We start from the raw sequence: 18,920 nt of genomic DNA on the forward strand, positions 1-18,920 counted from the left end.
ACCAGGCAAGCAGATGAACATAATGGTCAGGGCAGACATCCAGCTGGGACGCGTTCACCTGCCTAGAAAACCCTACATATTTCCTAAAAATGTCCTCAGTACCAGCAATGAAGTGAAATCGGCGCCATTTGAGCAGAAGGAAAGACTTCATTGAGATTGTAGCACTTTCAAAAAATATAAACATCTGTAATACAACCAGCTTTTTTTACGTTTTGTTAGCGCTGCTCGGACTAATTACTACTTAACATTTGAAAAATGTTCCAGTCACAGGAGGCCACAGCAGGAACACGTTAAAAATGCCGAGGCCTAATGCTTATTGAATGTGCTTTCGGGCGATTTATGGCGAGGTTTGGAGCACTCGGAAGGGCTACGGACATAAACCTGAATGACCTCCGTTGTTTATCGTCATTTATGCATGTAAAGAGACGGTTGATGACAGCAGGATGATGCCCAGCCCCCCACCAACAATAACTGTTCTCAAACTGACTGTAATGAAGTTGAAGGAAAGGGAGTGAGAAGGGTGGTGATAAAGTTCCTTGACCCTTAACTTGTGATCTCACTAGTGGTGACATGTAAATATTACAGCGAACATTTGGAGTCGTTTTTGCGTTCGAGTGTGGACGTAGATATTTCATTAAACCAAGGTTGTGTGGTACAGATTATTATTTTTTTTTTTTAAATGGAGGGGACATATCTGTAGACGGGGCCTTAGAGGGCTGCTACAGTAGATGTTAGCAACGCTCACTCAGCATTTCCAGAAGCCTTTACTCATGCTGTAACTGAGACGAGACAAACGGGGGGAGGCAGGCTGAAGAGTAGTGAGTGTGTTGATAATTGTCTCCTCGATATTGATGTCCATTAGATAGGTATACAACCCCCTGATCCTCTCAATCCCCCCACCCCACTTGCACGCTTACATACACATAACACCCGATCCCTTTCCCTTCCCACAGCGCTGAATCTAAGATTCCCAGCACTTAGCATTGATTATTAATGGAAGGTTTGAAAAGAAAAGGGGGGCAGAAACTGATCTCGCTCTTCATGCACACTGGCGTTAAGAGAAACCTGTCGGGGGGCTCACGGCCAGTCTTCTTCCCAGAAACCCTACTGATGGAAAAGTGCAAGGCTTGTGTAATGAATGTCTGCTCAGAAGTGTGCGGTCAGCGGGTCACGGCAATGTTTTAAGGACAACGACTACGCTTACTTTTGCCTTAGAAATATGTATATTGACATTAGTCTGAGCAATGAGGACACCGGGGGATGGGACTTATTGTGTCAGCTGTCCAGGGGGAATGGATTGATGGTTTTATTGCAGTGAGCACTGAGCCTCATCATATTCTGTAATATATTCTGAATATTAGACAGAAAATAAAGCTGATCAGAAACATCAGTGGGTGGTTTAAGCTGCACGGAAAAAAACATTTTTGTCACTTGTCCAAAAAGGTAAACACTCGTGAGTTTGGGAGGTGGCAGGTGGCACCAAATCACAGCGTAGAGGAGGCTGCCTGAAAATGTATTTTCTCTAAGTGAGCTGCTGTGTAGTTTGTCAAACGTGTCATTGTTCTGGGTGTAACAGGGTTTCTCAACCATGTCTGGTCCCATAATTCTCACTTCAGCACTTCAGCTGAGTCGTTGTAATGTGCCAAGTTGTCATGTGAATCTGGAGTATGACATCCGTTTGTATTTAAGAATTATTAAAGATATAAAATCTACATAGAAATCCCCCCATGACCCCGCGTAGGTTCTCAACCCCAACTTTGAATTTAACTATATTCTCCCAAGCCCGTCTAAAACCTTTTTCCCACGAAACCTTTTCTTCCTGATGACTGCTGCTACATGTACAGTATATAAAAATCCTTATAGTCAGTGTATTAACGTTACATACAGTAACTTAGATGGCAGTCGGCATACTCCCAGCTTGGAGAAGCAGACAGGAGTACCGGCACAGAAGCTAAGCAATGTCCTGCTATGTGGACGCCACGTTAGTTTGGATCCGAATGTCACACAATAACACAAACAAACTAACCAATCAATGCAGCGGTAGACCAGCAACTCTCATGTTATTCCAGGTAAAATTACTGTTTTGTGAAAGGAGGCTGGTCCCGTCTTGAAGACCGCGATATAACGGCTTCAGTTCCTTGTCGGAAAGGGCTGTCTGATGGCGAGGTAAAGCAGTGAAAATATTCTAAATATAGCGTACACTTATTTCCAAACTCAGCACAGATAACTCAGCTAGTGCCAGGGTTCACATTATTCATAACTAGGGCTGTCAATCAATTAAAATATTTGATCGCGATTAATCGCATGAATGTCCATGATTAATCGAATGAATGTCCATGATTAATCACATGAATGTCCATGATTAATCACATGAATGTCCATGATTAATCGCATGAATATCCATGATTAATCACATGAATGTCCATAATTAATCACATGAATGTCCATAATTAATCGCATGAATGTCCATGATTAATCGCACGTTTTATCTGTTCAAAATGTACCTTATCAACATGGGAGTGGGCTAATGTGCTTCCTTTATGTAAATATATGTATATATTTATTATTGGAAATCAATTACCAACACAAAACAGTGACAAATATTGTCCAGAAACCCTCACAGGTACTGCATTTAGCATAAAAATGATGCTCAGATCATAACATGGCAAACTGCAGCCCAACAGACAACAACAGCTGTCAGTGTGTCAGTGTGCTGACTTGACTATGACTTGCCCCAAAACTGCATGTGATTATCATAAAGTGGGCATGTCTGTAAAGGGGAGATGGGTACCTAGAGAACACATTTACATTCACAGATCTTGAGGTCAGAGGTCAAGGGACCCCTTTGAAAATGGCCATGACAGTTTTTCCTGGCCAAAATTTAGCATAAGTTTGGAGCGTTATTTAACCTCCTTGGTGAGGAGCATGACATGGTTGGTACCAGTGTATTCCTTAGGTTTTTCTAGTTTCATATGATGCTAGTATCTTCACTCTAGCTTTAGTCTGCTACAACCTCTGAAAGATCGGTTGCGTTAATGCGTTAAAGAAATTAGTGGCGTTAAAACGAATTTGCGTTAACGCATTAAATGGGACCTCAAGAGACAGAAGTGATGCTGCTTGGATTCAAGGAAATCTGACAAGTCAGGAATGTCCATACTAGTCCTGAAGGCAAAACAACTTTGTGTATTAACCAACTTTACTGACGCAGTCTGACTCATTGTTGGTAAGTGTTGAACTTTTAAATAACTAAATCTAAATCTTTTCCTTTGTTATTTTGACCAGTGAAAACAAACAGCAGGTGAGATCACACCAATAAAAGAGAAGCTAAATGTGTTAAAAAACTTTTTAATACGACTTATTTAGATTGTTTGGAGTCGAGGGAGGGATGCTGTTGATATCACCTCCCCGTCTCTATCTCATCACAAACAACACCATCCTTAAACCGGCTCGTGATAGAGATCCGGATGCCATTTTGTAGTTAATCTAAAAAGTAGTCATGAGCTGCGTTTTCCCTCTGTGCTGTTTTACTCATCTTCCTGTGCCCTCTTTTGTCCCTGCAGACCAGAAATGTGCGTCAGCAAGTTGCTCAGCGTCGGCCCGGCCTGCTATCTCTTCATCGGCTCCTGTCCCTCTGTCTCTGTTAAAAAATAAAGATCGCTCTGAGAAGCAGTCACGCATTATTTAGATATCGTCTTTGACCTCTGAGTCTCCGTGGATAGTCTAAAATGTAGTTTCAGAGGCTTTTCCATCCTTCCTGGAGTAGAATTCAGCATAAAACGTCCTGTATGCATCTAAGATGAATAACTCTTTATTTGCTTTGTGCTACATTCCCTTTGCAAAGCTGAGTCAACTGGATCAAGCTTTGTTTGAGTCAGAAGTTTCTGTGTTTGGCCGCCCGGCGTCTGTGAGCAGATGAGGATGTGGGCCACCCTTTCTCCCGTGGGGTCCTCGGTGTCCCTTGACTGACTCAAACCTAGTGAGCAAAAATATCCACATGCTTGCGTCTCCTCCGCAGCCTGAGGGAACGTAATAATGCCTCGGCTAATCCGATTAACATTAACAATCCCACAGGGGAAATCGCTGCACATCTGCAACGGACAGATAATTATGTTGCCTCAGATGTTTGTTTCTTTTTTTGTGTGTGTGTTTGTTTTGGCGCTTTTTTTATGTCTTTGGAAGACCATCACTGTTTTGGTTTTGTTGTTGTGGGCTTGGATGGGCACCATTTCAGTGTGTTTCTAGGTCTTTGTAGCAAACATTGGTGGACGGATGCCCTCCTCCTGGTCTCAAGGGCAAGCTTTGTATCATGTTAGCAGGCTCAGATAGATCTGCTGTTTTGAGTAATGCCAAGGATGGTTATGAAACAACACTGCACTTCAGCGACTATGTTTACATGCACACTAATATTCGGAATATGACAATATTCAGAGTTTGATACGGGTCAGGTAAACATCTTGTATATTCTGAATTAGGCCTTGTTGCAAATGGAGCGTTTTCCGATTAAGACATGTGGGATATGCCAATGTTATTCAGGTTTTAAGAGCATTCTTTGGACAGTTTATGGAGATGCATGCCCAAAAGGAAAGCCCACATTTCTGGTCAGAAGGAGAAACACACCTACTTTAAAACATTATGAAAGACTCGGACATCGACAGGTTTTTGCGCGAATATCTCAACGTCGACCTTTTCAGGAAGGTGGTTAAAGGAATGAAAGACAGAGGCTGTTTTTGTACAGTCGAACAAGAGTATACGCACGGCTGCATGTAAACCGTTGGTAATAGGTGATAATGATGAATGATGGTAATAGCAGATCCAGTAATAGTATTAGTTGTACTACTCACAGTAATTACAGTTAATGTTGTAAAAGTAGAAGCAGCGTCAGTAAAATTCATGCTAATGTTGAAATTGTCTTCTCTCTCTTAGCATTTCATCCATTAAGTCTTACATCGGAGACATCATACTGTACACAGTATGCCAAAATGCTTAATTGCTGCATTATGCAATGATTGCACATTAAGGACTTGTTTACTTGTGCGACTTGAAAGGATATCACAGCACTGGCTGCACCATTGCAATGTGTTCGAGGCAGTTTAGCAGACAAGCAGTGAGTTGTTGTGGGGGGTAAAGCTCACCCTGCTGATGAAGACCATGTGACAGGGAGTGAAGCCCTGGAAAAAGCTAATAAGTTCGACCTTGTGTTGGGATTGTTTTGTCAAAAACCTATTTCAAAGTTTAAGAATGAACCTTTAGGCTTGATTTTTATAACATTTAAAATTCCCTTTGATAGTTTCATGTTGGCACAGAAAGCGGAGAAAGTTAATATTGTCAGTGTAAAACAACATTAGACGGTTTTGAGGAGGGGAGTATTCAGTAAGTAAGACACAAAAACGCTCCGTCAGAGTCCGACGTCAGAGCTGCGCCCATAGCAACGGTCTACTATACATAGCAACGGTCTGTTTTACAGAAATTACAGACCGCAGAACGCCATGATTGACCAATCAGAATCGAGTATTCAACACAGATGTGTAATAAGATGAGTAATGGTACGTGTCCACAGCCTCTGTCCTTTCCACGCTTCCCATTCATTGTCTATGTAAGCAGCCATACGATTCGAGAGATGGGGAATCACGTTGGCTGCACCTCATTTGCATAAAGTTGCGATCTAGGCTACTTTATGCAAATCAGGGGCATACCATGTTGGTTTGAAAGCTGGGAGCAGCAGCCCACGGAGGGAAAGCGTTCGTCCAATCAGGTGCCGAGTGCCCTGTGGCAGCCCATCAAGCGTCCAATGCGCCCCTGTGGACACGTACCATAAGGGAGCAGGTGACTGATGGCAGTGAGTTAATGAGTGATGCAGAAAACTAAACTATATCAGCCCACTTGTGCACTTTCTGGATGCTACAAACCAACATTTAAATACTGTTCAGAGAGCCGTCCACTGAGAGCAACTTCCCACGACTTTGTGCTTAATTTTCCCAGGTTTAGAGGGCCCATTGTCATTGAGAGAACTCTCACAGTTGGATGTCACTCTTACTTACTTTTTACTTTCTCTGTTCACGTTATTTAAGGCTCCTTCTGTGCTCTTGCAGGTCGGGATCCTCTATTTCCAGCCGAGTGTTTTCCGCTGCATCCTGCTGCGATGGGTTCGACTGCTGGGTTTCGCTACCGTCTACGGGACACTGACTCTTAAGTTGTACAGGTAACACACATTACACACACACACACACACACACACGTCTACACAAAACCATTTGTCCAACATCGTTATCCATCCCAGGAAATCGGATTACATTGACCTCTTTAAGTGCAATTACACTGTGTCTTACATCTTAACGCCTTGTAAAAGTAAGAGCCTTATGAAGTGTCGAGGCAGCATGTTCCTCGGCTAATTCATCACCAGACACTGCTGCACATGTTTAGGGGTGGATTCACTGCCTCATTAAGTGGAAGAGGGGATACGCCAAGTAAAAGTAATTAAGAAAACACGGGGTGCTTTGGCCCCAAATGATCTCCATATATAACACAGTATTGAATGATGGTTGGCAAGAGGCAAACTGAGAGACAAATGTGTGTGAGATCAGAGGAAGGGAAAGGACAGCTGGAGGATATAGTGAGGGAGAAGCAAGAGGGGGGGTTATCCAGCGCTGGATGGCTCATAATGAGACGGGGGGTCTGCTGTATTTAAAGTAATGCACTTGAAATTGTTCATCTGAGGGGCTTTTTTGTCAGGTGAACCTGTCAAAAAGGCTTAATGAAGATGCTGATTAAGAGGATGTGGCTAATGCGAGCGCGAGCCGGGTAAACCCCTTAGAGGTGCAAGTTAACATATTGTACAGATCAATTTTTGATGGGGGGCTCATTAGTGGGGAGCGCAGTGGACACTTCATCAATGTGCGTGAAGGGCACAGCCTAAGAATAGCGACGGCTGGTTCATGTGTTTTGAGAACAGTTTAATTCCTGTTACACAGTCTTTGTGTTTTTATACTGTCATGTAGAAATGCTCAGAATAACTGCTCTTAATAACGAGAGATTTCTGCTGCGTTTTATATCAAAACTAAAGGAAAAATAACAAATCTTTAGATACTAACTCTTTGCTCCTACGAGTCTCCCCTTTACAGACATGCCCACTATATGATAATCCCATGCTGTTTTGGGTCAAGTTATAGTGAAGTCAGCACACTGACACACTGGCAGCCGTTGCTGCCTGTTGGGCTGCAGTTTACCATGTTATGATTTGAGCATATTTTATTCTTTATTCTATTAACAATGTCACACAGTACCTCCTTTACTTCTGTGACATAAGTCAATATTTTCAAAGCCACAAGAGGTCCATGGTCATTTTAAGGGTTTGGACAAACAAAGAGAGTCTCAAAGTTTTGGTGTCAAACTCTTCCAATCAAACAACAAGGGTTACTACCTGCTGTAGATAAAGTATTTTACATTACATTACAACAATTGCATGGTGACAAATGCATAAACAAAGCTAGAGGTACATTCAACTCAGTAGATCAGAATGCATTTGCAAACACAAGAAAAGAAACTTTCCCTTTACCCCTAGCTCTTGTTTTTTGCTGTCATCTTGTATACCTACACATACTGACAGCATACAGGATATAAGGGTTGCTGAAGGGAATTCTGGGAAATGTATGAACTCACTAAGACAAGTTGGCCTCGGGAGAGTTCGGGGAAAGAGAGTAGAGAGGAAGAAAGGATTTGAAATGATTCTGCCGTAATCTACGATGAGGATTTCTTGTTGTTAAAGTGAGCTTCTCATCTCCTCCCCCACAGGGTGCTGAAGGTGTTCCTGTCCCGTACAGCCCAGAGGATCCCCTACATGACCAGCTGGCGAGTGTTGCGTCTGCTGGGCATCATCCTGCTCATCGTCTGCTGGTTCCTGGTGGCTTGGACATCTGCCGTCTGTCAGAACCCGGACAGGAAGTTGGCTCTCATCGACGTGGGCTACACGCCCGACGGGCTGCAGTTCAGCATGTGCCTGCTGGATCGCTGGGACTACATGATGGCTGTCGGTAAGCCCAGCTAATGCCCTCTGCCTCCATAGGGTGTTGGGAATTTATTAATATCCACTGAACTCTGTGTGTGTGTGAGCACCACAGCGACGGGGTTATTTGAGGTACTCATGGCGTAAAATCAAGAAGTAATTTGTTTGGCGTGATAGCAGTTCAAAGAGAGAGTGAGAAGTTGGATGAGTAAAGCAGTTTGCCTCCATCTACATTTGGCATACGTTTCCCAAAAGTAGACATTAATCCTCTCCACCGGGTGCTTCACTTTTGGATATTTTCCTGTTTTGTGCGCGGAGGAGAGGGCAACCAGCAGCCGATAAAGGCAGACGAGAAATCAAAGATGCTCGTAGGGGAGCGGCATCTCGCGTCGAGGAAATCTGCATGCTGTTTTTACATCTGCTGACTCAGGCGTAAATGAGAGAGAACTGTGGTCCTTTTTGACTTCTGGGAAAACAGACGGACCCCCAGCAGAGCCTCCACGCTGCGATACTGTATACTGAAGGCACATTTTCATTCTGTTTATTAGGAGGTAAAAATAGGGCCGGTAATAGGGAAGTGCGAGTCAGCTCTGACGTCACGTACATGCAGCTCATAAATTACACGCACACACACGCAGACGCAATAAATCTTTCTGATTTAGAGCCCACACCTGCAAACCCTCGCAGTCAGGGGTCTAATTGTAATATATTTGACTTTTTTTTTTGCTTTACAAAAAGCTAGTTTCAAACCAGTAAGGATTTATTGTTTAGCCCAAGTATGCACAACAAAACTGCAGCGTCAGCGTTGCAATGATGTGTTCATTTAATCTAAAACATTATATTCCATTTAATTACATTTCTCTCATATTCCTGCAGAGCCACCAGCATTGTTTTATGGTTTATGCTCTATAAAAACGGCCTTTTGGTCAAGTCATTTATTTCTTGTACAACTTTTAAAGGCAACTTATATGAAGGGTTCATAAATTGACTTTGGTAATGGTTAATACATTGTTTAGTAATGTTTATAGACTTTAGACTTTAGACTTCATTGTCCCACAGGGGGGAATTCTCTTCCACAACAGCACACGATGACACAGTAACAGTACCCACAACAGCGACAACAACAACAGAAAATGATGGACAGCAGTACACACTCATCGCCTATTCAGCGACGCCTGTTGTTTACCGGTTGGTGACGGATAACATGTTAGAAAAAGCAGGTGGAACAGTAGAGTAGGATGGGATGGATAACTGGTACAGCAGTAGGAGGAGATGGGGGGGCAACATAAAGTCCTTTCAGTTTGCGGATGACTGAATGTCATTGGGGTGTTGGTCAAACCTGAGTTTATTGTCCAGAGTCACTCTGAAGGTATTTGTAGCTGTCAACTACTTCAACTATAGATTATAGATTAGTAAAGCCATTATTAAGAATAACTGTTGGGTTTCCATGTTGTGAAAATCACTTTGGCTGGTTTCACACCTTCTAATAAGCAAGTGTCATACTGGAGGAGTATATACACCAGCCAGAGAGGTTTTCAAACCAAAAGTTGCTCTTATTAATGGCATAAAAGTGATCTATTACGTGTTACTGTACTCTATTTACTCAAAAATAGAGACAAGAGTCACTTTGTGTGCAGATAGCAGAGCAAACAGTTTTTTGACCGCAATAAAAATATTGTTTTTGAAAGACTAAACGCCAACAAATATGGATTGAAGCAAAATATTCCGTTAGATAAAAACATTTTTGTAAATGATTACATCTATCTTTTGTCAACAACAACGCTCTAGAGTTACTTGAAATGTTTGGATCACCGAAATCGGAAACAGTCCTACTGTACGCAGCAACCACTGTAATCTAATTCTACAAATAGCATAATAACATTCACTATTCACCTGTTTGAAACCGGTACCAACAACGTTTTATCTTCACTTCACCTGTCTCTCCTCTGCTTCGCTCCGTGTGTTTGTAGAGAGGCTAAGCTCCGCAGAAGATATTACTGGTCGTGGGGCGACGCTGAAGAATGAATAGAAGGGAAACACTGATTAGTGTAGCGTAATCTTTATCTGCACCTCTGCAGAAATACCGGGTTTAAAAAGAATGAATGGACATGCAAAAAAAACAACCTTGCACAGTATTCAAATGTTGTTCGAAGCTTCGAACTGTTCGGTACAACCCTACTAGAAACAAGTTGTTGTCAATAGGTAACTGGTTGAAATATTTGTACTACTCTGCCAGATTTTTATACTTTTTTTAAAAGAATATAAGGTTTTAGGGCTCAAATATAACCAGAAATGGATCGGCAAAATGTGGATTTGTTTTGCTTTCATTCATTTTAGATATCTTGACCTTCACATGCCCTCACACAACCTCAACAAATAACACCTTTATGAGTGGCCAATTGCATCTAATGCTCCCTGTTGTTCCTGTTGTGATGAATACATGTGATTCACTCCCCACAGTTAAAGCAGATGACACTATAAATGTGAAAATAATGGCAACAGGTTTTCATGGAAAAAAGCAGCATGTTTATTGCTGTGGAGCCGCTACCTAGGGGACATTACATGGGGTTGCCATGGAGGTGCGCAGGGATTCAGTTATTGTCCAGAGAATACAACCACAGCTGTTACAAATGAGTTTGATAGCGTGTGTTAAACAGGGCATTTTTCCTGTGTACCTGTGTTGCACAACAGTTTGCACCAGCTCCATGAGAGCACTGAACTGTGGAGCGGCTGGTTGGCCTGTAAAGCCCGTGCACCGCATATAAATGATTGCTTGGCCCGTGTGTTCATTACGTTCACCACCTCTTTTTTTTCAATCTCGCTCCACAGCTGAGTTCCTCTTCCTGCTGTGGGCAGTGTACCTGTGTTACGCGGTGAGGACGGTGCCGTCGGCGTTCCACGAGCCTCGCTACATGGCCATCGCTGTTCACAATGAACTCGTCCTGACGGCGATATTCTACGTCATCAGGTGAGAACTCCTCCTCCCAGTCATCTGGATTCCTTAGCAGGTATATGTGAATTAAAATGATGAAATTGAATGCATGAATATCAGAGATGGTTTTCTTCGGAAGCCCTGAGAGGAAATAAGAAAATATATACTCTGGTCCCCGCTGGGAGCCGGCACTGACGCCACGCTGCTGGAGGCCCAAGCCGTATTGCTGGGCTCGCTGGAGGAAAGGTAGGCAAGGGAGAACCAGAACCAAGACCGAGCGGGGAAGACTGTCAGACCATGCTGCTGTAAAATGAGAGGTTTTCTAAAGGGACTCTGGTGCTCGGCAACACAATTCAATTCAATTCAAATGTGTTTCCGAGGTGAAAAACATTTTTTTCCAGGATCCTATTTCCAAGTTACTTTTTTTTATCTGTGAAAACATTTTTTTTTTGTCAGAATAATGTGTTTGTTGTTGTAATTAGGGCTGTATAAGTTAATGCGTTAACGCGTTTTGTGTTGTCAATTGATTTCCAATAATAAAAATATATATATGTTTGTATAAAGTAGCATATTTGCCCACACCCATGTTGATAAGAGTATTAAATACTTGACAAATCTCCCTTTAAGGTACATTTTGAACAGATAAGAAATGTGATTTATTTACGATTAATCGCGATTAAATATTTGAATCGATTGACAGCCCTACTCTAAACACAATGTACATATATTGTGTGTTAGCACAAGTTACGTAAATTAAAGCTCCACCTGTTTCACAGAAGGAAAAAACAATTAAATAGATTATCCTGGCAAAACCTTTTTTCACCTGTTCTTAAGTCATAATCACAGGAGATAAAACAATTTAGATCGGACAATTTTTTTTTCCTCATTTGCCTCTCAGGGCTTCCGTAGATTTCTCACAACCTCAGCAAAGATATATATATCTGCATGCCCAGATACTACTAGGTATATGGATATAATTTGGTTCATTTGTCTTTAAACTTAGACTGAGTAAATCACAGAAAAAATTTCATAAATATAAATTCCTGGCACTATCGTAATAGTCATGGTACGGTAAGCCCCACCCATCTGGGGCTCCAAGGAGGATAAAACAAACATAATTACTAACAAAAAGCATCTTCAACATGCAGATGCTGTCGCTTACATTCACAATATGTTCCACATTTACTTCATATTTAATATCATCGTCTTTGATTGCCCTTCGCTGTTGTCATTTTGATGTTCCCATCCTCCAGTAGATTGTCTCATTTCCATCATATATAGGCTACCGCACGAGGCTCTGTTCATCTGGGAGTTGTGTTGTTTTTTTTATTGGAGTGAAATCGGCCGTCTCCCCCCAGTATACATGTCAAATATCTGCAGCGTGCAGTTTATAAATGAGGCGTTTCAGCTGACACCGCCGCCGCCATTCCTAGCTGGAGTCCCCCTAATTGAGAGCTCAGCTCCATCACATTATTTACTAATGAACCATGTCAGAATGTTTTTTTTCTTTTCAAGATGGCATAAATAGCTTGAATTATAGGCAGACATTTTTCAGTTATAAATTAACATCCATTACCCCCAAAAAAAAGTGTTTCATCGACGTATAACCTGAAATGAGAGCTTTTAACAGTTTTGATGGTATTTGAACATCTGGCTCTTTGTGATTACTGTGCCAACCCCTTTTTAATCCGCCTCTTCAGCCTTGTTGTGAGGCTTTTCTCTCTGCAGAAAATGGCCAAACGAGGCTCCTAATAAATTGGAAAGTTGCCTGGTGTGGCTAGTTATTCTGACTGGCTGCCACAAGAGACCGCAGTGTACACTGGGGCTTGTTAGAGGCATCCGGCGTCCATTTGTGTTGCTCACAGAACCGGCTATTTGATCCCACAGTGACCAGTTAAAGCTTCCTTTGTTTGCTGTGGTAGTCATCAGGTTTTAGCCGGGTCCAGGTGTGAGTGTGGAGGAAAATGAAAAGGAGCTGGAGGTCAAGGCGTGAGTGATGGGGGGGGTGTTTCAGTAAGACGCTGCAGGCTGAGAGGAGACAGCACGCCAAGGTTATTAAATCCTCATCTGCACAGAAACTCCTCACAAAACAGGAACGACGGAAGACTTCAAAGCTTTGGGACATTCCTGGACCTTTGCCTTCATTCACGCCTCTAAGCTATTACCGCATAACTGTTCGTTAATTAGCCATTTGCCAACTTCAACAAGAGCCTGCTAGATGACATTTGCTTAGATAGAGGCTCTATGGTGGTTGAATTAGCATCTGACAGGTCATACCTGCATACCTTTAGTGCACACGAGGTCTCACAGTGATGAAACAGTGGAGCGCTATTATTGTTTCTACCTGTAATTATCTTATTTTACAAAAACTGCTGCTGCACAGCCCAGTGTGTCTGATGTATAAAGAGGCTGAATCTTGTGGCCAGATCAAGGTCGCTCCTCTTTTATTGTGAATCCAATTCAAAGAATGAGGAAAATATTGTGTCCTTGCCGGCGAAAGGCTCACCCAAGTGGAACATTATACGAGGCAGTGGAGTTGACGCCGAGACAGACAGTGTATAAATCTACTTTGGCTGAAAACACATTAAGTCTGCTGGGCTCCGTCTCTCCCGGCTCCATCTGTATCTAAGAGGTTTACTGCAGACAGAGCGACGTGTATGAATATCACTGCATAATTTAGTCACACTTCGCTGCGTTCGCTGTATGTGCTTTTGGAATTTGACAATCCGCCATCATAAAGATGTTTAGGATGTGTTTATTAACAAAACTGTTGTACTGGAAAGAAAATGTGAGTACAGATGTTAAAATACATGGTGAGGTTGAGCAGCTTGATTAATGACTCTGCATTATTATTATTATACATACTGTAGTATAACCATAGAAATAGAAGAGGAGTAGAACGGACATTCCCATTCAAATCAACGTAGCAGGCAGGGCCGACTTAAGGCATAGACCATATAGGTGGTCGCCTAGGGCGTCACCTTCTGGGGGACGCTGGTCGTCCTCTTAAAGGAGGTAACAAATGAACAAAGAAAGAAAGTAAGAAATACACTTTTCACCCCTGTAACTCTCGTTGTAGTGAAACTGACTAAACAGTTTTAAGTCAACAATATCAGGGACCAATTGTTTATTTCTAGTATAATAAATACAGTTATTCATGTAAATGTTTATGTGTACCGTTGTCATTGCAACCAGAGACAGTTCAGAAAGGAGGCAGTGCACTGGGAGTCAGTTTCCTGTATCTGTGTACGGCTGGCTGGCTAACTAGCCAGCCAGCCGTCTCCGGAGTTGCATCCGCTCTCTTCCCGGCGAGCTGTGACCACACTTTACAGCCCCACTGTTATCACCATGACAACTAACAGAAAAATGTTCTTTTGTACGAGTCAAATGTCCACGGAAAACAGTCCTCTGTCCATTCTACACCTATTCTATTTCTATGAGTATATCTAATAGTAAAGCTATCTGCAGCCAGTCAAATATTTGATTAGCATTAGCTAAACATCTGGATATCCCTGCTATTGTATTCCTACTAGATTCAATTTCTCTCTCTGTTTCTCACGTCATGTATATCTTTGTTTTGTCTTTACGTCCTGACAGGTTCACTCTTGCTCCGGAGCTCCATCCAGACTGGATGCTGCTGCTGTTCTTCACCCACACGCACTTAACTGTGACAGTAACACTGGGTCTACTACTCATCCCCAAGGTAAAATCAACTAACAACAACTGAAATGTTGCTTTTTCTTTAAGACTAAATGTTAGTACAGCCCTATAATTAAACAAATGAAAAAAATTTCATTTCATTTAATATTTGATTTTGTTTTATTTTAAGGATAAAACTGTCAATATTATATTTTTGGCTTATTATCAACAAACCAACAATGAATTAATCCTAGTAAGTGTTGTCTGTCCAGCCAAAGCCTGATGCGTCATTGAAAGTGCTTGAATTTATATATTTTGTGCAAGAATAGAAAGTTATTTTGCTATTTTTTTACTTAAAGTTAGTGAGTAAGTTACGTTTCCCTTACTGTCTCTCAGTCATTGTTTCACGCGCCACCTGCCTCGAGAAAGTGTGACGATCACGCTTGCATAAGGGATTGAAGTCGAATGATGCAGGTTAAACAGCGGCAAGCAAGCGTGAAAGCTAACATTAAGCTAACCTTCAGCTCAGCCTGGAAAATGTAAATTGTTCTGCAGCTGTGCCACATAATTGATGTCTTTAAAAATGGCGGCTCCGCAGCACAGATGTTTCATTTAACGGCCTGTTGCCTCCACTCCTCTCTACTTGTGTCTCTTCCTCGCGTCTCAGGTGGGAGGGACTAAGATGCAAGGAAAGGAATCAAGGATGTACAAACTGAGAAATGAGAAGATGTGATCTTTTCATGAGATTTGTTGACAATTAGAAAGTTATAATATATTATTATTAATTAATTTACTAGATTACAATAGCTTCATTATTGTTGATTTTTTTTAAATAAACAGTTTTGTTCTTCTTCACTCCACTAGTTCCTGTTCGCTGGCACCCACATGAGAGACGACATAGCGTCTGAGGCCTACGAGGACGAGCTGGACATGGGTCGTTCTGGGTCGTACCTCAATAGCAGCATCACGTCAGCGTGGAGCGAACACAGTCTGGACCCCGAGGACATCCGGGTAAGCGGCGTCTCCTTTTAACCTTTCCGCCTCCATTGAATAACCTGGTGACATCTGTTGAATCCTCCAAAAATACTGAGCAATGGCAGTTTTTTATTGCAGACACCAGACGAAATGGGCCATCTCAGTTCTATTAATGGCTGTGGCGTAAGGTCTTGCGACAGTCTTTGGGAAAAACGTACCAACGTGAGCAGAGATTTCTGTTTGTCTGTTAGAGCTGAAGAAGTCTCTCGACCAAAAGATTTGGGTTTATTTACCAGAAGAAAATTCATCGTATCGGATGAGACAGAAACACGATAAATTAAAGCTTCGAGGCTGGTTCAGACCTAACATTAAAACACCATGTCCTTATTTGATGCTGTCCAAGACTGTCCTTTCTTTGCTTTTCTTTCAGCACGCATGTGATCTTCCGTAGTGCATCATTTAACAACCGTTTAGAGTCACGTGAATCTGTACTGCATGTTCTCTGTGCAGTAGAATGTCTGCTTTTTTCTGTAACGGTGTTTTGATTGGAAATCCCTTTTTTACGTAAATGTGATTATTTGTTCTAAACGTGCAACTGATCGCTTTGCTTTCCCCCTTGATTCTTTAACGAATATGTAGGAGGAGCTGAAGAAACTCTACTCCCAGCTGGAGATTTACAAGAGGAAGAAGATGCTGGCGAACAACCCTCATCTCCAGAAGAAGCGCAGCTCCAAGAAAGGGTTGGGTCGCTCGTTGATGAGGCGCATAACTGAGATCCCGGAGTCGGTGCACCGGCAATGCAGCCGCGAAGACAAGGAAGCCGGAGAACACGGCAGCAACCGCAACAGCATCTGTATGCTGAAGAAGAACCCCTTCGATCCGGTTCACCCGGTGAAGCCGGCGAAGGAGGAGACGCTCAAGAACAAGGTGTTCTCTCTCAAGAAGTCCCACAGCAGCTACGACCACGTCCGCGACCAGAGCGAAGACTCCAACAGCTCGGCGACAGACAAGATGGAGGTGACCCCAGCTGAAGGCTCCCTGCTGGATACACTCATGGGCAAGAAGCTGGTCAAGAAGCAGTCTAGTGAGAATATAGGCGTCCCCAGTGAATCTACGGAGTCGGTTCCTTTGGTGTGCAAGTCCGCCAGCGCCCATAACCTCACCGCAGACAAGAAACCGATTCATCCTAGACCCTCCATGCTGCAGAAGTCCCTCAGTGTCATCGCCAGCGCCAAAGAGAAGACTATGGGCTTGACAGGAAAGACCCAAAACACAGAGGAGAGCAATAAGAAGAGTCAGCCAAAGAGCCAAAGGGCCAACGCAGAGCCGGAAAATGAGTGTCAACCTAAGATGATTGTTAGCCAGTCGGTTGAGTACAAACAGACGGCGCCGTTGGGCAGGATCATGAAGCAGCCGGTGAGCAGCAGCCAGCCTACAATCTGTCCCGATCCAGTCAAGGGGAAAGACCTCTACGATCTGTCTGAAGTGTGTCCTTGGGAGGTGGAGGATCTGCCGACTCCGTCTGAAAACAAGGTCCAAAAGCATGTGTCCATCGCACCAGAGGAAACCACGACGGTTCACGGCGGCAGCACCAAGGGAGGCAAATCTCAGAAGCAGAAAGCTTCTGATCAACCCCCGTCGAGCCGGCATTCAAAGGAGATTCAGAAGACGACCGCTGTGCGAGCGGACGTTTGTCCGTGGGAAGACGGAGGCGAGAGTCAAGTGGAAAGCTCGAAGCAGCAGACGTACAGTCAGGCTAGCAAACTTGCTAAGACCCAGCAGCCGACAGAAAGCTCCAAAACACATCGGGTAGAGGTTTGTCCGTGGGACTTCGAAGAGGCCCAAAAGACAACAGAGTTAGCTCGCTCGCCAGATGTGACAACACAAAGAAAAGGCACCTCTCCTGTGGATGTGAAAGGGAGAAGTCCTCTTTCAGATCCACCCAAACCAGGAGGCTCACTCCAGCCGCCGTCTTCAAAAGTCGATGTGTGTCCCTGGGATTACGACAGCACTGCCGAGGCTCCGAGTTCAGAGAGGACGCCTAGTCCATCTCGAGCACCCCAAACGAAGGAATCCCTGTCAAAACAGAAGGGTACCCCTTCCACGAGAACAGTTGAGAAAGAGAAATCAAAAGACGCTGATGATGAGAAAAGTAGAACAAAAGCTAAGGACAAGAGCAAATCTTCAGAGAAATACGCGAGTCAGCAAAAAGTGGCTGAGGTATGCCCTTGGGATGTAGAGAGTCTTCAGGAAGTGCCGGTGGTAGAAAAAAGGAAAAGCGCGAATGTCGGAGCAGCCAAAGCAAAGCCGGTTGATGTCTGTCCGTGGGATTATGAGGATACGTCAGATAAAAAGGGTACAGACAAAAGTGCTTCTGTGGTGAAACAGAGCATCCCGAATCCTAAAGGCGGAGCTGCGATTGCTCCTAAGAAGGCAGATGTTTGTCCCTGGGACTTTGAGGATAGCACATCGAGCAAGAAGGCATGACATTTAATGGACCACTGAAATTATAGTTATTGATGTATACTTTTTTTCCACTTTGAAATCGTTAAATATTACCTTTTACTATTAGTGCGGTGACTTGGAAGAAAAGTTGATCAAGTTCCACAAGTTGCCTTCCTTTCCGAGGTTTTGTTCCTGTTTTACCTATTTTGAAAATAAGTAAAATGTACAAAAAAACAAAACGGAGTCATGACGAGCATTCCAGATTATTACAGGAAAACCCTGCAGATAAATCTTAGACTAATTATGCAACTTTTGATTCAGCCTTTTCACTTCATGAGCAATGTTGAAAGATCTGCATTCATCATGTTCTGTATTCAGTCAACGTGGTTCTTTTTGTGCATTCAAATCAACACTTAATGGACTTAAAGGGATAGTTCAAGTGTTTGGAAGAGGGGTTGTGTGAGGTACTTATTCATAGTCAGTGTATTACCTACAGTAGATGACGGTTGGCACGCCCCCAGTTTGGAGGAGCAGACAGGAGTTACCACAATTACACAGCAAAGCATTGTACTGCTGTGGATGGTGGCAGCAGCAAAACATATTTTAGACACCTAAAAGAAAGTTTTAGTTTAGTTTTAGTTTTTAAGTTAAGAAACTTTCTTTTCTTATATCACGAAAATAGTTCACCGAAATGTGTTTCTGAAAACATTTTATGTGACAAATAAGCCACGCAGTTGCTGAATCTGTCTTTATTTTGGATCGACAACGGTTAGTTTTAAAGTTTCTAGAGAGTTTCCTGAGCCACCCCTGAACATAGACTGTATAGCTCTATTACAGGAAAATCCTGCAGATATATATACCAATATACCTCTCTCACAGTGAGGTATATTGTGGAGAATATTCTAAATATAATGACACTTAAATTGATAC

The 18,920-nt window shown here is 42.8% G+C and overlaps 1 protein-coding gene across 2 annotated transcripts in view; it reads left to right on the forward strand.

Annotated features, from left to right (window-relative positions):
* gpr158a (G protein-coupled receptor 158a) overlaps window positions 1-18,505 on the forward strand; it is a 77,463-nt gene extending 58,958 nt beyond the window's left edge. The window contains exons 6-12 of one of the 2 annotated variants that reach the window (XM_037757255.1): window positions 6,090-6,199; window positions 7,789-8,027; window positions 10,829-10,967; window positions 14,529-14,634; window positions 15,435-15,581; window positions 15,684-15,767; window positions 16,185-18,505. In XM_037757255.1, the coding sequence (XP_037613183.1) occupies window positions 6,090-6,199; window positions 7,789-8,027; window positions 10,829-10,967; window positions 14,529-14,634; window positions 15,435-15,581; window positions 15,684-15,767; window positions 16,185-18,032 (2,673 nt within the window). In that variant the 3' untranslated portion in view covers window positions 18,033-18,505. The remainder of the gene's footprint in view (window positions 1-6,089; window positions 6,200-7,788; window positions 8,028-10,828; window positions 10,968-14,528; window positions 14,635-15,434; window positions 15,582-15,683; window positions 15,768-16,184) is intronic. The other variant, XM_037757256.1, reaches the window with a different exon arrangement.
* The last annotated feature ends 415 nt before the right edge of the window (window positions 18,506-18,920 follow it).

This window comes from Sebastes umbrosus, chromosome 21, assembly GCF_015220745.1.
Source record: "Sebastes umbrosus isolate fSebUmb1 chromosome 21, fSebUmb1.pri, whole genome shotgun sequence".
In the NCBI taxonomy this organism is placed as follows: domain Eukaryota; kingdom Metazoa; phylum Chordata; class Actinopteri; order Perciformes; family Sebastidae; genus Sebastes; species Sebastes umbrosus.